Source organism: Solanum verrucosum, unplaced genomic scaffold (genome assembly GCF_900185275.1).
Source record: "Solanum verrucosum unplaced genomic scaffold, falcon-dt-bn FXZP01000205.1, whole genome shotgun sequence".
NCBI classification, from domain to species: domain Eukaryota; kingdom Viridiplantae; phylum Streptophyta; class Magnoliopsida; order Solanales; family Solanaceae; genus Solanum; species Solanum verrucosum.
The window spans coordinates 3,354,608-3,378,189 of NW_026019950.1; the positions used below are offsets into that span (position 1 = coordinate 3,354,608).

Below are 23,582 nucleotides of genomic sequence, written 5' to 3' on the forward strand. Positions count from 1 at the left end.
ATAGATATATGAATTTATTATTAGTGCAATCTAATTTGTCTAGCAAGTTATTATTTGTTTTTTGATGTTATGATTTTAAGGTTGATGTGATCACGTGAAATAGCATGATAATACAAAAAAAAAAATTATACCATAAAGATAAATTAATCAGCAAAATCGTCTATTTAACTCGTTGTCGCTTTGCGTTTTATTTGTACAAAATCTAATATTAGGTAACTCAAAGAAAAAACTTGCATTTCGCTTTTCTTCCTCTTCTGTATGCAAACATATTAGTACTAAAATTTCAACATAGGTTTCAATTATAAATGATTTAGTGTAATATACATAAAAATTACATAGATTTGTTAGTGTTTAACAAAATAATAATTATTTATTTTTTATGATAAATGAAACTAAATTACATAGGTGTGAATAAAGCAAACACAAGTTAAATGAGGATACCAAAAATGTTGAGAGGTTAGGCACATGAAGATTGTTTACTAATTAACCTGGGAGTCGGAGGTTGTAGCCTGTCTTATCACCGACCCCACCATCCATCCACACCCATTCAAAAAGCGAGTACTCAAATTATCCCATCAGCTATTTGTACTCGCAGTTGAAATACCACGCGCCCCTCTTCCTTCTTTCCTCCATTTCTCCAATTTCCTTAACTTCTCTCTCTCACATCGAATTTCTCTTTCTCTCTCTAAATTTCAGTTTCCTTACATTTTCTTCTTTCTATCTCTCTCTCTATATAGATAAGAAAAGAATGTCGTCGGGCGGAGCAGTTGGTGGCGGAGGCGCTTCCGGAAATCAACCACAGAATTACCATTGCTACCAATGTGAACAGACAGTTACCATTACGCCATCACCAAATTCAGAGCTCTCATGCCCAAATTGCAACGGTACGTTTTTAGAAGAATCGGAAACCGCACCACCTTCCAACCCTAATCCTAATACTCATCCCTTCTTCTCCGCCGCCACTACCGATGACCTACCTTTTGGAGGTGGATTTCCGATTGTTTTCTCTTCAAACGCTGCTTCACCTGCCGGTGGTGCTGTCGGTTTTGATGATCTTTCTGCTTTATTTGGAGGTATGGCTGGTGGTTCCGCTGCTTTACCAGGTCGATCCCCCAATCAATTTGACCCTTTCGCTTTCCTAAACAACTATTTTAGTAGTATGAGGGGTGGGAATATTCAGTTAATCTTCGAGAATCATCCTGATGGAGGCGGTGGTGGAGCTGGTGGTGATTTTAGGATTCCGGGGAATCTAGGTGACTATTTTCTAGGGCCTGGGCTTGAGCAATTGATTCAACAGCTTGCGGAAAATGATCCAAATCGTCATGGTACACCTCCGGCTGCAAAGTCGGCTGTTGCTGGGCTTCCAGATATTAAGATCACTGAGGAGTTGTTGGATTCTGATTCATCTCAATGTGCAGTTTGTAAAGATACTTTTGAACTCGGCATGGAGGCGAAGCAGATACCTTGCAAACATATATACCACAAGGATTGTATAATGCCATGGCTGGAGTTGCACAATTCTTGCCCAGTGTGTCGGTATGAGCTGCCTACTGATGATCCTGATTATGAGAATAGGAAGACATCACAGCAGCAGACTGCCAATACTAGTAATACGCATACCAATACTAGTAACAATAATACCAACAACAACAATACTGGTGTGATGTTTGGGGGTTTAGAAGGTGGGGGAGATCAGGACAATTCTCAGACACCTAGTACAGGGGAGAGGAGGCTTAGGATACCATTGCAATGGCTTTTCAGGGGACTTGGATCACCTGCTGAGACGAGCAACAGTGGAGGGGCAAGTAATGATGCTAACAATCGCAACATCAACAATACGAGCAACAATGCTCCTAGTGGGGAGTCTAATCCAGGTTCTGGAGGGCAGCCGAGGCAGGAGGATCTCGATTAAAGTATGGAGTAGAGTTCTGAGGTTTTCTCCAAATCTTGCATGTTCATAGTTGTTACATTAAGTTTCTTGTATGCTAGTATTCGAGAATTACAAGTGCCCCATCCTTGTAATATATGGGAATTTCAGAAAATAATGTTTTTGATTGTTGATCATTTGCTTTAAATTAGCCTCGAAGTACTTTTCTCTTGATAGTGTATAAAAAATGGTTGAAATCATCCACATTAAATATGACACAAGGTCTATAGCAAGAATATCTATGTAGAAGGGTGTTAGATGTAACTAAAGATGTGGTTGAACAAGATTTTTCACTAGTCAATCCACTTCCTTCAACATCAGCTTGGCTTAGCTTTAGCACCTTATCGTTTTGTATCCTTGAGTGGTGAACTATCAATTATGATGCCGGATCCATTCTTTTGAAAACTGAAGGAAACAGGTACAAGAAGTTGTTGACAAGGAGGGAATGGATTCATATAGTTAATTTTGTTTAATTCTTACCAACTGAACATTTACTTAATGTTCAGCTGGTATAGAGTATCTATCTTAGTTGCTATGTCCTTAAAGCATTCTTAACCGATCTATAGTGAAATCGGCAACTGTTCTTCACCGCTATTACCGTTACGTTTTAAAACAAGTATAATCATTAAACATGTCTATATTCACATTCCGTTTCCGTCTCTTACGCTAAGTTGCTCGGACTCGGGTGCGGGTATCCAATGCAGATGCGAATCTGAGGGTCGGATTTGGCAAAATCTAAATTTTACAATTCGGAGGTACGGATCTGGGTATGGATACGGGTATTAGGATTCGGGCAAAAAATCCAAAATATATAAATAGAGCTACAAAGATATTCTAAATTCTGAAAGATCTTCTAGGTCGTCTTCTCCAAGACCCCCAACTTCTTTCAAGCTCTCTGGTTCTTCCCTTCAAAAATTAAAAAGTGATTCAAGGCCTTCCACCAACTATCCTTACAGATCGTTGCTACTGTCTACCAAAAGTAAGAACACAACCGCTTGAATTCTTAGTTTCTCTATATTTAGCTTGAAACATGAAGCAACAAATATTGATCAAGAGGGAAGGCTAAAAAGGAGATTTTGAGAAATCAAAATCTCAATTTCCCCCCAAATTTGTCCATGGTCTCTGGTCAAAGTATCCAATGGTGGGTTGACCGAATCCCACATGTATCCTGCATCCGTCTCATGTCGACACGGGTGCGGTAGCAAAACATGAAGAGTCCGTGCAACTTAGCAACGCTGCTATCTCATGCTTTAAGTTCATAAAGATATTGTGTTCTTTAACATATTTAGCCGCTGCTCCGCGCTTTGCTAATCTTCCCCTCTAATGCGGGCCGGGCGGCGACGGGCGCGGGAGGAAGAAACCTAAGAGAAGACACTCGTCTCTTAGGTCCTTTTTTTCGGTGCAACACAAGAAAGCGCCCTCTTTTTGTCATCCCTGCAGCTTTCCAGATTTTGTAGTATCGGGACTAGTGATGTACGAATTACGAAAGCGTTGTTTTCATCCCACTAGAAATATGACAATACAATAAGGACAACGGGGAAGGGAAAAGAAAGGAAAGCACTGACCTCTAATCCTACCAAATTCCCACTTTCACTCGAGTAGCAGATATGAGACCAGTAAGAGCGGATTCAAGACTTTCAACCTGGCTTGTAGTAGGTATCTGGTTTACCGCTTAGGTATCAGCACTATGGCTTTCAACCTAAATGGTTTCAATTTCAACGTTCTTCAGGAAAAGAAGGACTCCCTGAGTTCTATACAGAAGCTGCACAATGGTTGGGCCTGAGGATCCACATTTCAATATTATCCTGAGAATCAATGAACCATCATTGATGGACGTTGCACATGACACGATCAATTCGACTCAAGGTCCGGCGCTAATAGAAGTTGCTTACTTTCCTAGTAGCGAAGGAGAGGGCAGGGCTCCACAATTAACATCACTACGGTCGGGCTATCGAACACGGGGTCAGAAGTGAATTACGAGTCGGACCAATCTGCGAATCGAGCGAGCGTCAACCCGGTGGCGCATCGACGTCTTTAGCGAGTTAGAGCCTTGATCCAAGGCCGGGTGTTGTCGCAATCCGCAAAAGTAGCTTCAATCGAAGGTTGCGCAACTGCCAATAAAGTGGCCGAAGCCAAAAAGAGGGTGACCCACTTTATTCGCCAAGCGAATGATCTTCGCTTCGCGGGAACAACAAAAACCACCATCTCGCTCTTTCCTTTCTTCGGTGCTACCTTTTTTTTTCCAAGGGATGCTCTTGGTCTCCCCCCTGTAACTTGAGAAATCATAAGAGAAGAAGAAATTGTTGCGTAGAAAGTCGTGCTTACTATCTCCTCCATCGTTGTTATGTAAGAGGAAAAGAGCGAAAAGCTTACCTTTAGGTAGTGGCCTAAGCACTAGCTCTGATGTCCTTGCTGAAGGAAGTAGACATATGTTCTACTGAATAAAATGTGTATTTAAAGTCAAAGTGTGCTATTCAACACTTCACTTGGCTGACATTTTTCTACCCGCGTATTTATGACTCAGTCCCTTTACGTTGTGATTAGTATTATTTTTAGACATCTTGTTTTTCAAGAGGTAGGGTGTGTGTGTCGCCTTGCTATCTCTTTCATATTGCCACTAGAAAAAGTCTTATCATATTAATGATATTTTTGTTCCGTGCTCTGTAATGTTCATTCATTAGAATAGTGTAGTTGCATTTTCATTTACTCTAGTTCAGGGATTATCCTATAATGTGTCTTAAGATCAATTTCAGTTGTTTCAGATCAAGTTATTCTTACCTTCACATCATAACTTTGGACTTGCTTTTTTTGAAATATCGTCCTAAGCATGTTTGTTTTTCTTCTCTCTTATAAACAACCTTCTCATGTCATGGTGACTTTTCTTAACCTCCCCAGGAGCTCCCCACTTTGCTCCCTTGGATGTCATAGTGATTTAATTCTTCAGCAAAAACAGGACTAAAGAGATGAGAGGCCCCTTCTCAAAAGACAGGAGTGCGGAGAGGGGAGGTTGGGGAAATGCAATTGTGTAAATTTCCATTTCTGCACCCCTTCTTTGGTTACTGTTTTCATCTAGTTATATTTGCATGCTCATCTTTGTGATTCAGCAATGTAGAAGTGTTGTATTTCCCAGCTGAGGTGACAGTCATTTATTTGTTAGTCTCTTGTCATGTTTCAAATTGGTGGTAAAGAGGCTATTTAGCAGTCATGTATTGTTGTGCAGTATCATATCTCTATCAGTAATGGCTTACTTATTGGGATTTTCATCTTTCGTCTTCTGGCAGGAGAGCCGTGGTATCTCAACTGTGTACCAAGTTGTAAAAGAACATAATACAGCGAGAAGTAGATAGATAGTGTGCCAGTTATAAAGATTGTTGATAGAAAATGTTCATAGTTCTTTTGAAAAAAAAAGGTTCAGTCCAGTTTCACATTATTATATATTTTTTGAAGTTCAAGTTTGCAGTTCTCTCCTTTACAATTTTATCTGTGGGCTTTGAAGGTAATTATGGTTGCACTAAATCAATTAGATATTGGAGCTCATCATCTTAATATCTTACAAAAGCAAACTTGAAAAGGAATAGCTGTAAATTCCCTTATATCCTATTCTTATGCTTACCATGACAACATATTCATTCAGATTCTTGATTTGACGATGAGTTGATATAATACATGGAATATTGAATCCACCTAATGGACTGCTAAAGATAATAAGTAGTAATAGAATAAAAAAAAGTAATGTCAACTTAAGAAAGTCGGAATCAAATGGTTGTTGCTAATATCCGTTGTGTTGACAAACAAACGACAGTAGTGGATGCATAAAGTACAAGAGGATGATAGCATACTACTCCCCTATCCCTAATTACTTATCCACTTTTTCTTTTATAGTTGTTCCTAATTACTTATCAATTTTGATAAATCAAGAAATGACAATATTTTTTTACCTATTATACCCTAAATTAATTACTTCGAAAAATGTAAAATTTCTTGAAAATCTTAAATTTTTAATTCATCCCCTTCATAATTAATAGGGGTAAAATGGTAAACTCACTATGTCAATCATTGTTTTCTTAAAAAGTGTGTCAATTCAAAAGTGGACAAGTAAATAGGAATAGAGGGAGCATTTACTAACCTATGCAAAATAAAGACATAAACTTTGTCCATGTTATTTTGGTTGTCCCGTTATTTTCTTAAGTTGATGTCTTGTCTAGTGTTATATGTATAATAACTATGTAACAGCCAAACCAGCAATGTATTTTTAATCTTTGATCTGTTTCCACTCAACTTTGGAGTAAAGACAAATTGTGGTAGAGCAAGTTTTAAATTACTGTCATCCAATTCTCAAATTCCTCCTAACCACGAAAGATTTCAGACAAACTACTCAAAGACTTGCTATTAAATATTACACTGGTCATATTAGTGAGAGAAAGTCATACTACAAAAAGAACATCCCAGGCAACTGGAGCCATAAACTTCACCTCCGATTAAAAGATAAGAAAGAAAGCAGTAATCTATATCTATCTAATGCTTTCAAAAATTGAAATCCTCATTACAGCCGCAGAGATGGAGAAGACATCCTGTTTATTACTACCACCTGTTCTTGGGTGGTTTCACTTTATAAATTCTGACTATCCAATTAGAAGTCGTGAACGCCTCTTCCAAGTATTCAAGTTTGATGTCCTTGTTTCCTATTTCAACTCCCCTGGCTCTATCATATCTGGACCATAAAGAGACATTGCGAAAGGCATCAGTATTATATTCCAGTAATAATGTCTCTAATATTCATCAAATAAACCATAAGCCCACAATCCTTTCAAAACAGTATTAAAATTAAATGTGTGTTGTTTCTGGAAACCAATTTGATCTCCAAAAGCAGCAAAGGGATGTTCTCAGTACAAAATCAACATGTCATTCTGAAAATTGTATTTCAACACATACAAAATTGTCTCAAGTGTTTTCAAGCTTCAATGATATCTTTTTTTTGTAAAACTAATTTTCAAAAACCAAATCCTAATGTGCATAGTTCTTTTTCCGAAAACCCAGATCAGATCTAACAAAATAAAACCCTACAAAAGAAATAATAATCTCGTGGAAACAGCAAAATTAGCAACTTCATGTTAACCATTGTCAGAAAGTCAGGAATCACATTTTGATAACCTCATTTATTCTATGATTATCTTTTGCCAACCCCCACCCAACCGCTTGTTCCCAAAAGCACAAAAAAGGAGGCTTAATAATTCTAATTGGGAATATGTATGATATCAATAAGGGTCTAAAAGATCCAGCACAAAACCAGAAAGCACAATGATGCCTTCAATGATCATGAGGAATAGTGAGGTTAGTAACTTACCCAGGAGGCTGGCCATATTCTGTTGTCAGCTCACCAAAGCGATAATAAGATAGCTTGTACCTAATCATGAAACATCAGTTGTATAAAATCAATCTCTGTGTACGAGAAGAAAGAAAGAGATTTAATAGTATATGAACTATGACCAACAGAATTTAGACAAAAAATAAACTTCAGGAACCAAAACATTTTAGAAAGTAACAATAAAATGTAATAGGAAGCCCTGAAGTCACCAAACTACGGTTGGACAAGGATGAATCAATATACACAATGAGTCATGAGTAAAGGGGAACTCACATCAGACAGTTCAACATCTTAGGCGCAGCACCTTTGTCAACACGATACTCGCCATTAACAAGGTAATCTGGTTCTTTGATGACAGGAAAAACTCCGCCACCTATTCTCACCATCCACAAGAATCTAGCACGAAATGGAAGATTACAATTAAATTAGAATGAAGTCACAAGATAAGATCATCATTAAAAAAAGAACACAAGGAGATGAAACCCTATACAAAAAATATTTATCAACATACTAGTTTATGTGAATATTTGATAAGACACCTTTATATGCTTACACGGAAAAACTAATAACAAAAAAAGGTGAAAAGAATTTCACTGTAAGCCTGACATTACACATTGATTAAGGAAAATAAGATACAGCACATGAGGTGAAATATTAGCAACCATGCTTCTTAAAATAACAAACTCCTTACTTGTTTATGTCATCAGATGAATACCCAGTTACACCTCCAAACACAACCAATACATAATCCACATCCAGTGATCTCATTATCTCATATGCTTCATCCTCATAAGATGACATCGCTCTTCCTACTGTAGCTATATGCGTGTTGTTCCAGGTATTATTATCTACAATCACAGTCCTGTTTCCCATGGCAGTGATCTGATAACCATAATCCCACCAAGACATCACCTTAGCATCCTGAGGGGTGTTTTGCCTCAGCCAAAAATATGCTTCACGGTAGTCATCGAAGATAACCCTATTCCCATGGGCACCCCTTGCAGCTAGGACAATGGAGGGAGATGAGTATGCCTCTGACGTCACCCATGTGCAATGGATTGCATATCTAGTCAGCAAATAGAAAGCACCAACAAGCAATGCAATTGCTCCATTTTTTTGGTAGGGCAAAGACTGATCAAGCGCACCCTGTTTTAGTCACAATTATTTACAAAAGCAAGTTAGTTATAGGCCACAACTACTACTAGTTCCAAAATCAATTATGGTTGCTAATTTCTTGTTCACATCACCTCATTTGAAAGAAAATGCAGGAGTTGATAAGTTATATCATGTACTTAAAACAGTTAATTGCACGCAAAAAGATCAAATGTCATTATACTTATACTTTTGCCCAAGTACTTTATTTTTGTAACTAGAACAAAAACACACTTGAGCAAAAATATAATTCTACTTTTTTTATCATTTTACATGACCTTTTTGGTGTACACAATTCAATGTAACTTTATTTCAGAAGTAAAGATATTCATGCCGTTAATACTATAGTAAAGAGACAATTCAATGTAGCATATACATATTTTGAACTCAGCCCCATCCCATCATCCATAATTAGTGCACTGACAACTTAACGGAAAAAAATGCAGAAAGAAAAGGAGAATCTCACAGCAAGAACAACCGAATCATCTCGGACGACTTGGTGGTTAAAGGTAACACATCTTGCTTCATGAGTAAATATAAAATGAAAAGGTTTGATAATTGTATCATATTACCTTTTGGGCAATTATTAACTTTGCAAAAGAATTGGTATTCAGTAATACATGGAGTAAAATTTTGTTGCACTTATTTGCACTACATTATTGGATCAGACATTAGCCAACCCGAAAAGGGATTTGCATAGAAGCAGACAACAGCACAACTAGAGTAGTGGAAATCAAAATAATTGGCTACTGTTTGCTAAATTCATGAACATTAACTCCTAATAGTCAGTAGGTATCAATTTAGTTGCTTGCACATATTAAGACCTCTTGGAACATACACACATTACACAAGGAAGTTAAATTACCAAACACCGTATGTAGACCATTTAAGAGAAATTGAGTTAAGAGATGGTACAAAAAGGGGAAAAAGAATGTGTTAAATGTTTCAGTGAAGGCAGCATATTTCAAACTTGAAGGAAGTTGAAGAAACAAGAACATCAAATTTTACCCTTTCCTATAGGGATCTTTCAGACCTGTCCAGCCAGACAAACCATCAAAATAAATTATGTTTATTAAATGACTCCTAAACTATTTAACACCAAAGATTTGGTTCCTGCTAATATGTCTTTTAAGCTACTTGAATTAGTAGCAGTAAGAAGTTTGCATCGACTGGCTTCTTGGTAAGAAGATATAGGTTCATCGTGTAATTTGAAGTATTAGGGAAAAACAATAACTAATTCATTTTCAATGATGCTACCTTTGAGGAAGCCTTTGTGCTAGTTGTTCCTTTACCAGAGCCAGCTTGAGTAGGTTTTGTTTTTGTCCTCACCAACAGACTTAAATTCTTGATAGTTGCCGAGACAGCAATAGCACTGATGAGGCATACCGCAGGTGTAGCAACAAGAATCAATCGAACCATGACCCCAGCAAAGTACATGCTGGTGAGACCATACATCACGATAAATATAGTAGCATCCGACAGTCGTTTGAAGCAGAAATACAGACCCGCAGGGAAAAGGATTAGCAATATATGAAAATCAAACATGAAAGATGACCATGCAGTTGGTTGATGCTCTGAAACAGAAGCAATAATGGGAATGTGGTCTTTCGCGTAAGTTGGGTCCAGAAGTGAGTAAAACCGACCAGTCCATGGAGAGATATAACCAGAAGCAGTGCCAACTCCAAGAGCAATGACACCCACACTTATAGCACAAGTCAATGTTATCCTTAAGAAAGCTTGAAACAACTTCTGATCATTCAGTAGATGTTTCACCCAATCCAAGAAATAAAACACCTGCATCAAGATCAAAACTTAGTATTGAGAACAAGCTGTACAGCTTCTAAAAGCATCAGCAAAATAATAACACCAATTGTAAGTCATGAGCAAAGAATAAAAGAACAGGCTGAAGGAGTAAAAGTGTCATGAGAAACAAATATCCATCCTCCAGATTAGATTTTCATGGGGAAAATATCAAATGTAGAGATAAAAAAATCTACAAGCCGAGGAAAAGAAATCCTCCGGGGGGAAGGAATTAAGTAAAATGATATGAATTCCCATCAACGACCCCCAAAAATACTTAGAAATTGGGGTTGGGAAATTTCTGCGATTCTCCTGAAACTATGGAGTACACAAGAAACTTGAATGACTAGTTCATAGTTATATAAATGATTTAAAAGACATTCATTTTTATTCATCTATTTCCACTGAAATAACACACGAGACAAAAAGAATACCTGCATCAAGAAAAATACTCCCATTGCTGCCATATGTTCTCCCGACTGTACATGCTGAAAACCCACAAAACGAATTTGCATTGCTAGCAACATTCCTAAAATGTACATGCAGTTGTAAGCCACATATAGCCTCATTGAATACCTTCCGACAACCAAGAGTACCAGCACATACAGTGGAATAAGATTAATGATAAATACATAACCACCCCAAGCTGAAACCATGTAGAAGTACCCTAAAGCTGAGGCCAGAGACCAAGCAAGTGAACCTGTTTTCACTGCCTTAACGAATAAATAGAAAGTAAGCAACAGTGCAAATATCGCAACCCCCTCATTGTCATATGATCCTGCCACCGACCTTGAGATGTAACCAGGACAGATAGCAATCAATGCTGCAGCCACAAGACCGGCACCCGTATCCCATAACTCCTTCCCAAAGAAGTAAGCAACAAGAGTTGTGTTGGAAGCAAAGAATGGTGCTGTGAGCACACATACCTCACGGATATGGACAGCAAACCTAAAAAAATGTCATACTTTTAGCTCTCAGAGAACGATTCTGTATTTTCGAGTAAAGCAATAGATATCTCTCAGGTTACAAATCCTACTAGTATACTTAAAGGTAAGTAATTTTTACTTATGACTAAACTTGCTCTCTATGTCTCTTTTCCAAACAAACAAAAAAATTATTTCTCAGTCACTCATATGTTTCCTAAATTTCTCTACATAGTTTTCTGGTACATACATATTACAGTTCTTCCTCTTCACATTTTTCATTTAAAAGATTACACCTTTAAGTCCTCACCTTATGCAGTAATTTGGTTTGAAAACAAAAAGGCAGAATAACAAAAGCGATACCTGAGGAATCTAAGTATCCAGTAGATAAAGGCAGCAGTGACCATAAGTCCAGGATAAAGCGTACCACCAATGATCCTTCCAAGTGGATACCAACTCTCGGAGTCGAACCAGTTCCAAAACTCATAAAAACCTTTCTGAGTCAAATACAACGTCGTCCTGTAATTGAAATACGGATCGAATTCATGGATCATGCTCTCATATCTCAGCACACTGAAGAGTCGAGTGATAAATGCGAGAATGTAAACGAGTCCGAGGATCGAAATTCGAAGCAGAAGCTCCTGTTGCTTCGTCTTCAACTTAAGAGATTTGAGTGAGAACATTGACTGCGATGAGGAAAGCAGATCCGTTGCTTTCTCCATTTCTGCGAGATTAGATCTACTACTAATTCAGCTCAATTGATGAACAGAGTGCGAATTTTCGATTCGAATTTGCCGAGTTTTGGATCTTTCTTACATTTATGAATTGTTTAGAGTGACGGATCAAAACGCAAACCCTACTGAAACGCCAGTGATTGTACTCTATGAATCATGGAAGGATCCTCAGAGCAAGTATCGAGTCTGACGAATCGACAAAACGTGGAAAAAATGACATAAAAGGGAGGACTTTTACAAGGTATTTAGTCAATGGGCTCTTCCCTTTTAGGCCCAATTTTGAAGCATCACGAGACCCAATCCAGATAAAATTCATCGGGAATTTGCTCATTTACTAATTATTATGAACTTAGAGTAGTGGTGTGCACTATTCGAATTAAACCGAATAATCAAATCGAATTTTTATTTGGTTTTTCGGATTGATTTTGGATTAATAATTACTTTGTTTGAATTTTTGGTTTGGTTTCGGATTTAAAAAAATAAAAATCGAAAAAAACGAATTATATATATATAAATGTTTAGGTTTAGAATGAAGTTGGAGTTAACCACTTTTGTCCCTTTTTGGTTATTGCCTTTCATTATGATTACGTTTATATTTTATATTTGAACATCTATAATAGGTATACTTATAAGTATTGTGTTTTAAGTTTAACTTATGATTTATATTAGAAAGTATATTTAAGAGATTCAACATTATTACTTTGGTTATGTTATTAATTATTGACATAACCGAATAACCAAACTGAAAAAAGCCGAACCAAATAGAGAAAAACCAAACCAAACCAAATTTATTTTGGATCGGATTGGGTTAACTTTTACAAAATCAAAAACCGAAAAATCCAAATCCAATAGTGCAAAACCAAACCAAAAAACCAAATGCACACCCTATTTAGGAGAGACAACCGAGAGAGTCGGAGTGGATAGTAGGAACATGTTAGAATCGGGTTAAATAAGATTGAATAAATAATTAATAGTCGATATTAACATGAATGGAAAATAAGTTAAATCTATGAATAGTATGGATATTATCCACAATGGAACAAGGAACTAGTAACATTTTATTAAATTTACCTTTATTTTTTCATCCAAGTCGTTCAAAACATATGCAAATGTTAGTATACAGTATGAGGATGCATGAACTTTGGTTACCTAAAATGCTTTAATTCTTTTAAGAATAATTGAACAATACAAGTAAGTCATGTCGATACAGAAGGACTTATGAATGATTTATTAAGAAGATAAAGCAGAGTGAAAATAGTATCAAATACTTAAACAACATAGACTACTTTTGCACGGATAATTATGGCGCAAACTCATCCAGAAAATTGCCATGTGGCAAACACAACTCAAAACTCCAACTAGTATTGTATGGGGATGATTATGAGATTTTGTCCAATATTATCTTTGCGACGAGTATATGCACAACTGATCTTAAACCTGTTTTTAATTCAAAATAATTTTATCCAAAGGCACTGTCAATTCACTATCTCATTGTCAAACGCATTAGAATTTTACATGTAGATGTCTAATGTAAGGGCATAAATGAACTTTAAAACTCAATGATGGATCGTTAATCTAATCGAATAGGGGTGAGCCCAAGATTTTTCTCCTATACAGAAATAGTAGAATAGAATTATGCAACATACATAGTTTTTTTCCTGCAATAAATAAAAACCATAAAATGCAAAACCGAAGTAATTACATAATGGACCAATTTGCATTTTTTTTGTCATTACATGTGTAGAATCTTGAATGTGTTTTTCCTTTTTAAAGTAAAACATGTAATGCCAAAAAGACTCTTAGCCAAAGATATTACTTCCACAAGCACTCTACATTTAGGTGGCCTGTGATGAGCAAGCGTAGCAAACTAGCAATAGTGTGGAGGGCTACGAAAGTAGGCCATCATAATTCATAAGTCACAACTTTTGCAGATTAGGGACCACACAATGTTTGATTTTCCACGTTATTTTTCCGGCCATTGAAGTCAAGGTGGGTTAAGTCTCGAAAGTCTACCAGAAGCAGTACATTTTATAACAATTCCAAAAGAAAGTAGAAAGGATACTGAGTATGAACATACTGATGTTTACTCAAATTCAATTAACAAGCAGCACATATAACGTAACACAATCACAAAGGTATTGGATACTGCCAACAAATTTCATCAGAAATCAGATTTTACTTTCATAGTCTAAGTTACCTCGCTACAATAGACTATCCACTCCCTTCAGCATTTAAAGATATCAGACCCAACCAAAAAAAATGAAAAAAAGAATACACCAACTAATGATGCCAGAAATTACCTGCCAAAATTGACAAGGATAGAAAAAAGGAATTATTTTAAATAGGAAGGTAAACGAAACAGAACAGACCACTATCTCCTTGAACTGCAGTCAATGTCAGCTTGAATATCTCATATACAGGTAAGCTGTGGTTTATATACTGAGAGTTCTACTCTCACTATGCTAGAAGTCATGACTCTGTTAGAATATCTCCTTCACTAAACCTCCACGCACCGCCATCTTGCCTCTTCAGAACATAGCGAATTTTGTAAGTGCTGCAAGATGATCACCAAGGAACTTTTAGTTGTTTTACATGCAAAACAAGCATGGATTCATTCCGAGCTAGAGAGGTGGAACTCTTAATTCATGGAGGAATAATTTGAGGAAATGATGCTAAACAAGATGCTATAGTAGAAATGGATACAACATATAACAGGCAATTATGTGAGTAACAAATCCTCAAGTTACTGAACAGATTTGCACGAAAAGTTGAATATACCACTACGAAGCTATGGCCCAATCTCACTCCATAAAGCACTCAAGTACATTATATGTGAAAAGAACAAATACATTCAGCACCTGACACATCTAGATAATACTTGTATACAGTATTATGATTTATTTTTTAGTGATACTATAATGTGTAGCTAGCTTCAAATTACAACTTAACAGCAAATTTAGTCCTTGCCTTCTTTCAATGGACATGCTTAAAACGTCAACTTCTTAGAGATGAGCCAATTAGTCCTTACATTACACTAACAGAACAACCAAATGGAATAGAAATCTAAAAGCTCAACCAGCATCTGCACTCCACCCTCCACTAACCTGAACACACTTGCTCACATCCTGCAACCTTACATGCAATTGACCACCCCCCCACCCCACACACACACACATAGTCAAACTGACATACACGAGCAACTTTCCAACAATTTCTGATTACCTGTAATAATTTGGGTTCTTAAGCTGTGATTCATCCACAAGTTCAGCTGCTTCCTCCAGGATTGCCTCTATTTCTGCCATCTCCTGACCAATCCCATCGGTCAAAATCTCTGCTCGTAAAACTGAAAGTTGGAGCAAAACAAATCTCCAGAAACACGACCTGGTTTTTGCTGCTTCAGACAAGGCTTGCCACTGTTGTACAATTAGAAAGAACAGGGGTCAGCAAGGCACTTTTGTGGGGAAAACATTGGTTTTAAGTTTTTGACATTCTGTGGACTCAATGAGGTCCAACCTTTCTCCAGAATCACAACATATTAGGAAATAAGACTTACTTCACTAGTCCATCATAACAGCTTTGCAGATACATAAAACCAATCTGCTCAGTGAATTTCACACAACCAACATATTACTTCACTTTTTTGACTTCTTTTATTTAACCCCTCCCTAGAAACTCCCCCTTTTGCTCCGTTGTGGAGGGTGCTTAACCAACTATCTCAATTTGAGCTCATATGATAAGAAAATCATGTTTGACAACCTGAAATTTTAATATTTTAACCTTTTTTTAAGTCCAAGTATCATGCATGGTGCTACAAGTGAACATGTAATCTTATGGCATGCAAATGGGGTTTATAATGCATATATGTTAGTAAAATAATTGATTTTGAACACCACAATTTCCAGCAATACCAATAGGCACATCACACATTAATAAGCAATGCAGCTAACCTGAACAAGCATTGGCTCATCAAGAACATCAAAGAGACCATCAATATTATGGTCAGGCCCTAGTGCTTCTGCCTTAATGGTTTGCCATTTCTTGATAAGGGTCTCAGCTTCTTCTATAGGCATTGGTGTCTTGTAAGCTGTTGTTGCGGAAGGTGATAGACCAGCAGCAAAGAAAGAATTTTGGAGACCAGAAGCTTGTGGGTGCTTGCCTATCTGCATTGTGAACTTTGGAAGCAACTTCTTCAACTTCTCAATGATGCCACTTCTCCTATTGCTTGCCCGCCTATAATTAGGATCTTGAGGAAAATCTACTTTCCAGGAATGGGAGCTTGTCATCCTTGGCGTGTTTAGCCACCAACCAGATCCATTTTTCATTCTCCACAACTGCATGTTCATTAGCTTGAAGGAAACAAAGATGACGCATCCAACTGACACAACAAAAATTATCTTCTCAACTATGCTATTCAGGCCCAACCAAATTTCCCAAACCTTACGTCCAGCACCCAAATTTCTTTTTAACTGAATAGATGGCATCCCAGAAGCATTGCCCACATTGACCTTATCCACAGTCAATTGAGTTTGTAAATTAGGTGGAGCTAACTGCTTTACAGCTGACCCAAGATGCCGTGAAGTATCACCATACGAAAGTGGCTCATCTGTAGCTCTTTGGTCCCGTGTAATAGCAGGTGCAAGTGGCCTATGACTAATATGAGATGCAGTCTGCAGACCTCTTTTGTTTCCCCTGCTCACGAAAGGTCGTTTCTCGCCCCGAAAGAAGTTAACCTGTTGCAAATCTTTAGAGTTAGTTTAGCTCTCTACAATGAGGTACTTCTTAAATCAAACATTTCGTAACATGACGCACTAATGACGGAGAACAATCCCTCGTATCAGGGAACAAGCCAAGCACAGCATCCTTCAACCAGGTCTCCTGAAAATCCACAAGATGTTATGATGAGAAACATTTGACTTCAACTCAACTCAACAAAAGACTTATCCCAGATAGAAATATCACCCTTAGATAAAAGAATAGAAACTAGTTTTGCTTATATCATTATCTATGGTCAGGAAATCCTAGTTTTGTTTACAAAAAGGTGGACTCTGCAAAAGAGCAACAACATGTCAACAACTATAAGTTGGTGCTGAGGAGTTAGGATCACGGAGAATTGCATTTATATTTTAAAAGAGAAAAAAGTAATGACTCCTAGAGAATATAAAATGAAATAAATGCAGAGGGAGAAACCAGGAAACCAGCCTATATGAACCACATAGTTTCAGAGACTGATTAACAGCATGTAAAGCAATACAAACCAGTGGTTTTGCTACAGTTGAAACATCTTTCATTTCTTTGACCGATGCTAAATTACGTGAAGCTGTATCTGAGTTCAGCTCAAGCTGCCGAAGCTTTTCAGTTACTGCAGCCTCATCACCCTGTATTAACAAAATTTACTTTTCTCAATAAACACTCAAGGGAGAGGAAATACATAGCCAGTGAAAGAGGAAATCACAGATTTACCTGCCCAAGAAGGAACAACAAGAAAGCTTCCTCAAATTTCAAATCAACTCCTTCTGAAGCAATCAAACACTCACAAATTATTTTGGATTTGTTAATCTGCAATAAACAATTGAAATTTTTTGTCAACAAGTTACTGCATCCGGTATCCTGACATTCTCAGGTAAAACATCTACCAAGATATTGGAATTGTCTTTACACACACAGAGTTGATGCAATTCAACCTTATATTTAACAGAGTCAAAACACTTTATTGTGGTCAACTTCAGCAAGTGAAAATCAAAGTACAAAGAATAGACCAACATCATAATTACCAGATCAATCTGCTTGCTGGAAAATCCTAGGGCAATATGAGCTAATAAAACCACGTAGAAACAGTTGAAATCAATTACAACTCTTTGGTTTTGTGAGTCAATGGACTTTTTGTTCTTCCTTGTGAGAGCCAAATTATCCCATTGAAGGAGTTCAACAATCTCCGAAGCCATAAGCTTGTTGAGAGCTTGATTTAAGAAGCATTGCCAATCCTGAACTTGGCAGGAAGCTTCTACATCAAGGCCCTGTCTGAGCAATTCACGCAATGCTGCAATGGCTCCTAACCTCCGTTCAGCATTTTCAGGTGTACGAGGCAGGCCTAATAACTCCAAGGTGCAGGCAGGGGCGAGCTCTTCCAACGATTCTTCTATCTAAGAGCAAGGTTAAATATAATCCCAATGAGAAACAAGAAACAGCACATCAGAAAAGTATTGCACTAAATGTTGCAGAGACTGAAAACACCAACAACTTCCAAGTCTCCAACCCTAGATATAACATCATAGCTACACATTTATACAGAGAGAACCTTCTATATCTAACTCATGCTAGGTTTTTAGTCTACTGCAATTACTATTATAATGATAAAGAAATGTACTGATGATGAGATGGATGTAGTAAAATTGATGCACATTCACGTAGCACAGCCTTAGCCCTTAAATATCTAAACTACGGCACTTACACGTAAAATGAAAAATAAGATGAAGAAAAAATACAATTTCGCCTTTGCAAAATAAACTCTGGATATAAGACAGCAGAACTAAAACAAACTAACCTGAGATAATAATGTCATCTTCCCAAGAGAAACTTTGCTCCTTAAAAGACATTGAGCACGAGCAAGAGCTTCAAATCCTTGTGAAATTTTGTTCTTCTCAAATCCAACTTTTGCAATTGCACACTTCAAGAAAGCACCTAGAATAAGAAACCCAAGCATAACACAGATCCCAACTAAAAGACAGCATAGAGTTGTGATATTTTCTCTCTTTGCCTAACCTCAGCAAGTGCCATGGACAAAAGAATATCATGAACATATGGCTTAGAATCTGGATGTTGAAGAGCTTTTTGTCCAATATTTAGCACAAGCTTCTCTTCCCCAACCTGAATGAATAATGTTAACCTTGTAAATAGTCATTTTCGCACAAACTTGCAAAGAAAGTAATCCACTTGCTCAATAGTATATTGTATCTTACCTCTTGAAGAAGACAAAGAGCACTAGATAACCAAGCCCATGGTATTCTAAGAGAAGACCTTGGTGGAACCCTTTCTTTTATATTTCCGGCATATTCTGGCTCAAACAAAAGCTTATCCCTCACATCCATTAAAAGATTCTGAAAACATGTAGCCAAGCATGAGAATACAGGATAACCTCTATAAGAAAGATGAATATGGAGGACTGCAGCTACCACCTGGCGAGAAACAACAGCATCCATGGTGTATCCATCTTCGATCTCAGCATTCTTGAGATGCATTACCGACTTGACAATTTCATCCTTCTCGGCTCGGTCTGAGACACCGATGATCTGCAAGTTTATACAAAATTGAGGATCATTTCTTGGAAATCGAAAGGTCCTTCCTCCCCTTACCTCCAGCTTTAGTACCACTTTCTTGGACATCAAATCAACTTTGCTAGACTTAGTACACAACAACAATATTCCCACTTGAAAGCACTGGCCCAGTAAGGAAAGGCACATTAAAAGGAAATAAAAAGAAAAGAGAATGTTTTATCTATAATGTAGCATCCAAGAAGGTGCAAATAACTATAAAAGGATCATGCTCCTCTCACTGACATAAATAGTCCATAGGTACAGTATCTCCATATTGTTTACATTGTTTATCCTATACTTTGTATTGTATACGGCCTAACTTTTTTTGAGAATAGACTTAAAAACTTTTTTTTGGAGAAGGCTTCCTGCCTGCAAAGTATGGAATATGGAATGTGTAGAACAGAGACAGGTAATAATGAAGTATACTTACTCTATATAGTTGACCTATATTCAAACCCCTTCTTCAATGCATTTATGTAGTATTTGGATATTATAAACGCATTTTTAACACGTGGCCACTATGTTTTAAATGTTAAACCAAAAATACATATCACACTCCGTCCAGTTTACATGGCGGTGTTTGACTGGGCATAGAATTTAAGAAAGAAAGATTTTGGAACTTGTGGTTTAAAGCAAGCTCACCTCATTAAGAGTATAATGGTAAGTCTAAAGTTACATTCACAAATATAGAAAGGTGCCACAATGGGACAAAGGGAGTTTGTTTATAAGGAAAATGTACTATTTTAATTTTGGTATTTTTTAAAAAGAGGCACTACTATTTATTACTGATAATTAGGATTCAGAATGGATGCAAGGGGTCACCATATTAATGAAGGTATGGCTCGAAAAAATAACAACAATGCTTCGATTCCAAACTAGTTATAGTTAGGTATTAAGTTTCTACATCCATTCTGCTCTATTTGATTGAATAGATAGATACGAAACCCTCGCCATAATCAATAGATGGAAAAAAAATTAAGGGAGAAACTCCATGAAAGGAAAATTGATGATTCATATAAATCGCTCAGTGGGAAATGTCCCGAAGAAATCCATTGATTGTGTTTCATTCCGATGTCCAATAACTTGTCATTTATGACAAAATGGTTTTCTTAAGCTAGAGATTCTCAAAATCTCATGCTTATTTCCTCACTAACATACAAATCTGTAACCAAACTAAAGAGACTCATGACAAGCACCTTACCTAATGTATGTATGTGGATCAACAACTACTAAACCTTAGCCAATTAGTTGTTATCGCTTATGTAGATCATTTCCTTTACATAGTATCTTGTTCTTCGCTAGGTCATCAAAAGAAAGTATTTTGTTCTCCGCTAAATCCACATACATTTTGAGAAACTATAGGTGTTCGAGACAGCTTCTTCTCCATGTGGTTCAAGCCTACCTACTCTCATTTCAACACCATTGATCACCATCAATCATCACATTGGGGAACTTATGGACCACTGGCATTTGGACCTAGATATTGCAATCACGTCTAGTCTAACTTCAATTCCATTCTTCTTATAGGGGCAAAACTTGCAAGGGAATGTTAGCAGAAACAAGTTGCAAATATTATATAATCACTACATAATAAAGATTAGCACATTTGTTGAAGTAAATCAACAAACCCACCCTCCTTTGTCACTAACAATAATAACTGCATGGCTCCATCTTTTTTACCATTAACACAAGTGCGCACAGAAAGCATGCAGCATGATGTTTCACGGCAAGTTTAGCTGGATTCATTTCTCAAAGATTTCATTGCGTGACAGTTCTGAAACTCATGAATTTCAAATGCATAACTTGACAGCTATCCATGAGGAATTATTACAACAATTTAAGCATTACTTGTACAGTTGAGTTAAAAATGGTAATGTCAGGAAGTTATTTAATTCAATGAGGCGTGATTTTCTCAGCAATTTATTTTAACCTGCTTCCAGTGTAAGCTACATATATTTGTTACTTGTATTATTTCATTCACTAACCCTAAACATTTGTGAGTGTATCATATGTTGTAAGAAATTCTATCATTGGTCAAGTAAGGTGTTTCTGCAGTGTAAAATACTAGTTTTCCCAGAAAATGGAAAAACAAAAGTCAAAAGATATAGAACCACACAAGTTTTCCCATACGTGCATGCAAAAACATAAAAGGAAAATGGTGACCCAAGAACAAAACAATAGTTAAAATCTAGTTTTCTGACCCATTCATTTAGGCATCCATTTTGTTTCTCTGAGATGTAAGTAATTGAACTACAGTCTATTTGCACCAGGTATCTTCTATCAATTAGTATAAGCATGACTAGTACAGCTTCCATTTGCTTCTAACTTGTGCAAATTGCACAATGACTTTGGAACTCTTGAACTTAGATACCAGTGGAACAATTAATTTATCACGATATTAATTTGAGAGCATATTGCTACCTTCAAAGTGCTACAGAAATATTAACACTAGCTCTTTTCTACAAAAATTACAGAAATCATAATTGCATAGCTTTCTCCAAATATTTCCAAAACAGATACAGCAGGAAATCAAAGTCATTTTACTATAAATAATGCAACTAAAAGCGGCACCTGGTAGCAAGTGACTGGGATTTCAATAGAGGGAACTGTCGGAAGCTGAGAATTAGCAATACTCCTATCCACCGTGCCACTTTCCAAAACGCGAGTATCAGTAGCATACAATCTCCACCGGCGATTAACCTTCTTCCTGGAGCCGCACCGACCAACCGTAACCCTAGCTCTGAATTTCCCCCATTTCTTATCGTTTTTACCTCTGATTGGAACATCTAAAGCAGCATTGTAGAAAAACACCTTGTCTAGGTCATTTTCATTGCTACAAAAGTAAAGTGCACTTGGCACTTGATAAAATACTGCCGTCATATACACCGCAACGTTGTTCTGTTCTGTTTTTGCAGAATTTTTTGTGGCATTACTCAGAAATCGCCAAAATCAACATTACTAATACAATTGACCATCATTTCACATCAAAGCAAATGATCTCAAAGGAAGAAATGTAGGGCTGACCACTGATTCAAGCGCTATCTCTGCTGCTAAAACTTCAAAAACAGTGAGATAGAGAGAGTGAATCCATCATCAATCTAGAAAAATCAGTATGAATTCCTTCTTAATTCAACAAGTTGAGCTTGCTTGAGGATGTAAAAGATTGGGTTATATACCTTGCAGTATTTGGAATGAAGGAATCGTTAGGATTACCGTTGCTTTAATGCTTTATGCCCTTTTTGTGATTAACATGTGTGAGAAATTTGTATAACAAGATGGAAATGGAAATGGGAAAAGAAATTGGAAGGAAAAATCTGGGCAGTGGTGTTTATGTGATTCTACTAAAGTTTGGACTCTGGAACTGTCCTAAGAAATATTGGCCCAATGGGCTAAAGGAAAAAAAAACTATGTAAATGGGGTTTTGACTATTTTCTAGATCAGATTCTGAAAATATATAATTTAAATATTTGTTTGACTATGATATTTGAATCTGAAAATATATATTTAAATATTTGTTTGATTATGATATTTGATTGAATTTTAAAATTTTAAGTTCAAATATTTGTAACTATCCAAAATTGGCGGATTTTGCACAAACACAACTTCAAAAATTCTAATTTTGTAGTTTCAATTTCAAAATATCCGGCCAAAGAAGAGTTTATTATGTACTCAGGGGTCGTTTGGTAGGCTGCACTAAAATAAATAATCCATGTATTATGTATGGTATTATTTAGTACTATGTTTGGTAGGAATTTAGGCATATGTATAACTAATCCATGAATTAGTTATACCTCCTGCATGGTATTATAGGGTGTATTACTAATACCTTCCATTTGGAGGTATTAGTAATACATTGGATATAATACCATGGGACAAGTCTATGTAAAGACAAAAATATCCCTCAAATCATTTTAATTGTTTTATTTATTTTCTTGATTTTATGTTTTATATTTGTATTAGTAAATTTATTTAAATAAATTAGCTTACAAATTATTTAGAGAAATTGTTTGTTACTACATAAATTCAATACAAATTAATACAATATTTGAAATGTGAGTTGCTTAACATTAACTAATTAAAAGGGCAAATATATCAACGTCTTAATTGAATGTATGTATGTATGTATATATATTTGTGTGGTTTCTAATTATTTGTATTTGAACAATTTATAAAATTGCATACATATTAAAACTACAACTTGCAATTTTTATGTGTAAATGTAGATGATTTATTCAGTTTTACTATTGTTTACGTCTTTTCAATTTTAAAAGTTGATAGTTTATCTTCTTCTTTTTTTAAATTGAAAATTGACATTTTGTAAGTAATCAATTTACTAAGATGGCAATTATTTATTCTCAAATAATTTAAGTG

General features: G+C 36.4%; 3 protein-coding genes across 6 annotated transcripts; 1 reads left to right on the forward strand and 2 right to left on the reverse strand.

Moving 5' to 3' along the window:
- Positions 1-582: 582 nt before the first annotated feature.
- Positions 583-5,271, forward strand: LOC125813893 (E3 ubiquitin-protein ligase RING1-like). 4 transcript variants are annotated; one of them, XM_049493370.1, is made up of 2 exons: positions 583-1,913; positions 5,209-5,271. In XM_049493370.1, exon 1 carries the CDS (start codon positions 749-751, stop codon positions 1,910-1,912), a length of 1,164 nt encoding a protein of 387 aa, XP_049349327.1. In that variant the 5' UTR covers positions 583-748; the 3' UTR covers position 1,913; positions 5,209-5,271. The 4 variants fall into 4 exon arrangements, with proteins under 4 accessions (XP_049349327.1, XP_049349325.1, XP_049349326.1 ...); XM_049493368.1 differs by having other exon boundaries at positions 583-1,933; positions 5,209-5,248; XM_049493369.1 differs by lacking the exon at positions 5,209-5,271 and adding an exon at positions 4,823-4,897 and having other exon boundaries at positions 583-1,933.
- A 1,034-nt stretch (positions 5,272-6,305) lies between these two features.
- Positions 6,306-12,101, reverse strand: LOC125813788 (dolichyl-diphosphooligosaccharide--protein glycosyltransferase subunit STT3B). The gene is made up of 7 exons (XM_049493257.1): positions 11,531-12,101; positions 10,679-11,192; positions 9,702-10,238; positions 7,984-8,438; positions 7,566-7,688; positions 7,272-7,331; positions 6,306-6,638 (listed from the first exon to the last, which is right to left on the reverse strand). The coding sequence occupies exons 1-7, from the start codon at positions 11,887-11,889 to the stop codon at positions 6,509-6,511; spliced, it is 2,178 nt and encodes a 725-aa protein (XP_049349214.1). The 5' UTR covers positions 11,890-12,101; the 3' UTR covers positions 6,306-6,508.
- Positions 12,102-14,222: 2,121 nt separating this feature from the next.
- LOC125813848 (plastid division protein CDP1, chloroplastic) lies at positions 14,223-22,499 on the reverse strand. Its single transcript, XM_049493319.1, has 12 exons — positions 21,783-22,499; positions 19,074-19,187; positions 18,858-18,995; positions 18,661-18,765; positions 18,443-18,565; positions 17,673-18,041; positions 17,362-17,457; positions 17,157-17,276; positions 16,711-16,776; positions 15,849-16,631; positions 15,124-15,314; positions 14,223-14,455 (listed from the first exon to the last, which is right to left on the reverse strand). Exons 1-12 carry the CDS (start codon positions 22,089-22,091, stop codon positions 14,371-14,373), a joined length of 2,499 nt encoding a protein of 832 aa, XP_049349276.1. The 5' UTR covers positions 22,092-22,499; the 3' UTR covers positions 14,223-14,370.
- Positions 22,500-23,582: the final 1,083 nt, after the last annotated feature.

Bases quoted from the DNA above. Each gene is read 5' to 3' on its own strand.
- LOC125813893 (XM_049493370.1), top strand. From the start codon at position 749: ATGTCGTCGGGCGGAGCAGTTGGTGGCGGAGGCGCTTCCGGAAATCAA.
- LOC125813788 (XM_049493257.1), bottom strand. From the start codon at position 11,889: ATGGAGAAAGCAACGGATCTGCTTTCCTCATCGCAGTCAATGTTCTCA. The intron at 8,439-9,701 runs GTAGCATCATTG...TGACTAAAACAG, and splicing joins GCACAAAGGCTTCCTCAAAG to GGTGCGCTTGATCAGTCTTT. The intron at 6,639-7,271 runs GTAAGTTACTAA...TTTATGGTCCAG, and splicing joins GAATATGGCCAGCCTCCTGG to ATATGATAGAGCCAGGGGAG.
- LOC125813848 (XM_049493319.1), bottom strand. From the start codon at position 22,091: ATGACGGCAGTATTTTATCAAGTGCCAAGTGCACTTTACTTTTGTAGC. The intron at 19,188-21,782 runs GTGCCGCTTTTA...ATAAACTTGCAG, and splicing joins TCCCAGTCACTTGCTACCAG to ATCATCGGTGTCTCAGACCG. The intron at 18,042-18,442 runs GTTAGTTTGTTT...CCTTGCTCTTAG, and splicing joins AGATGACATTATTATCTCAG to ATAGAAGAATCGTTGGAAGA.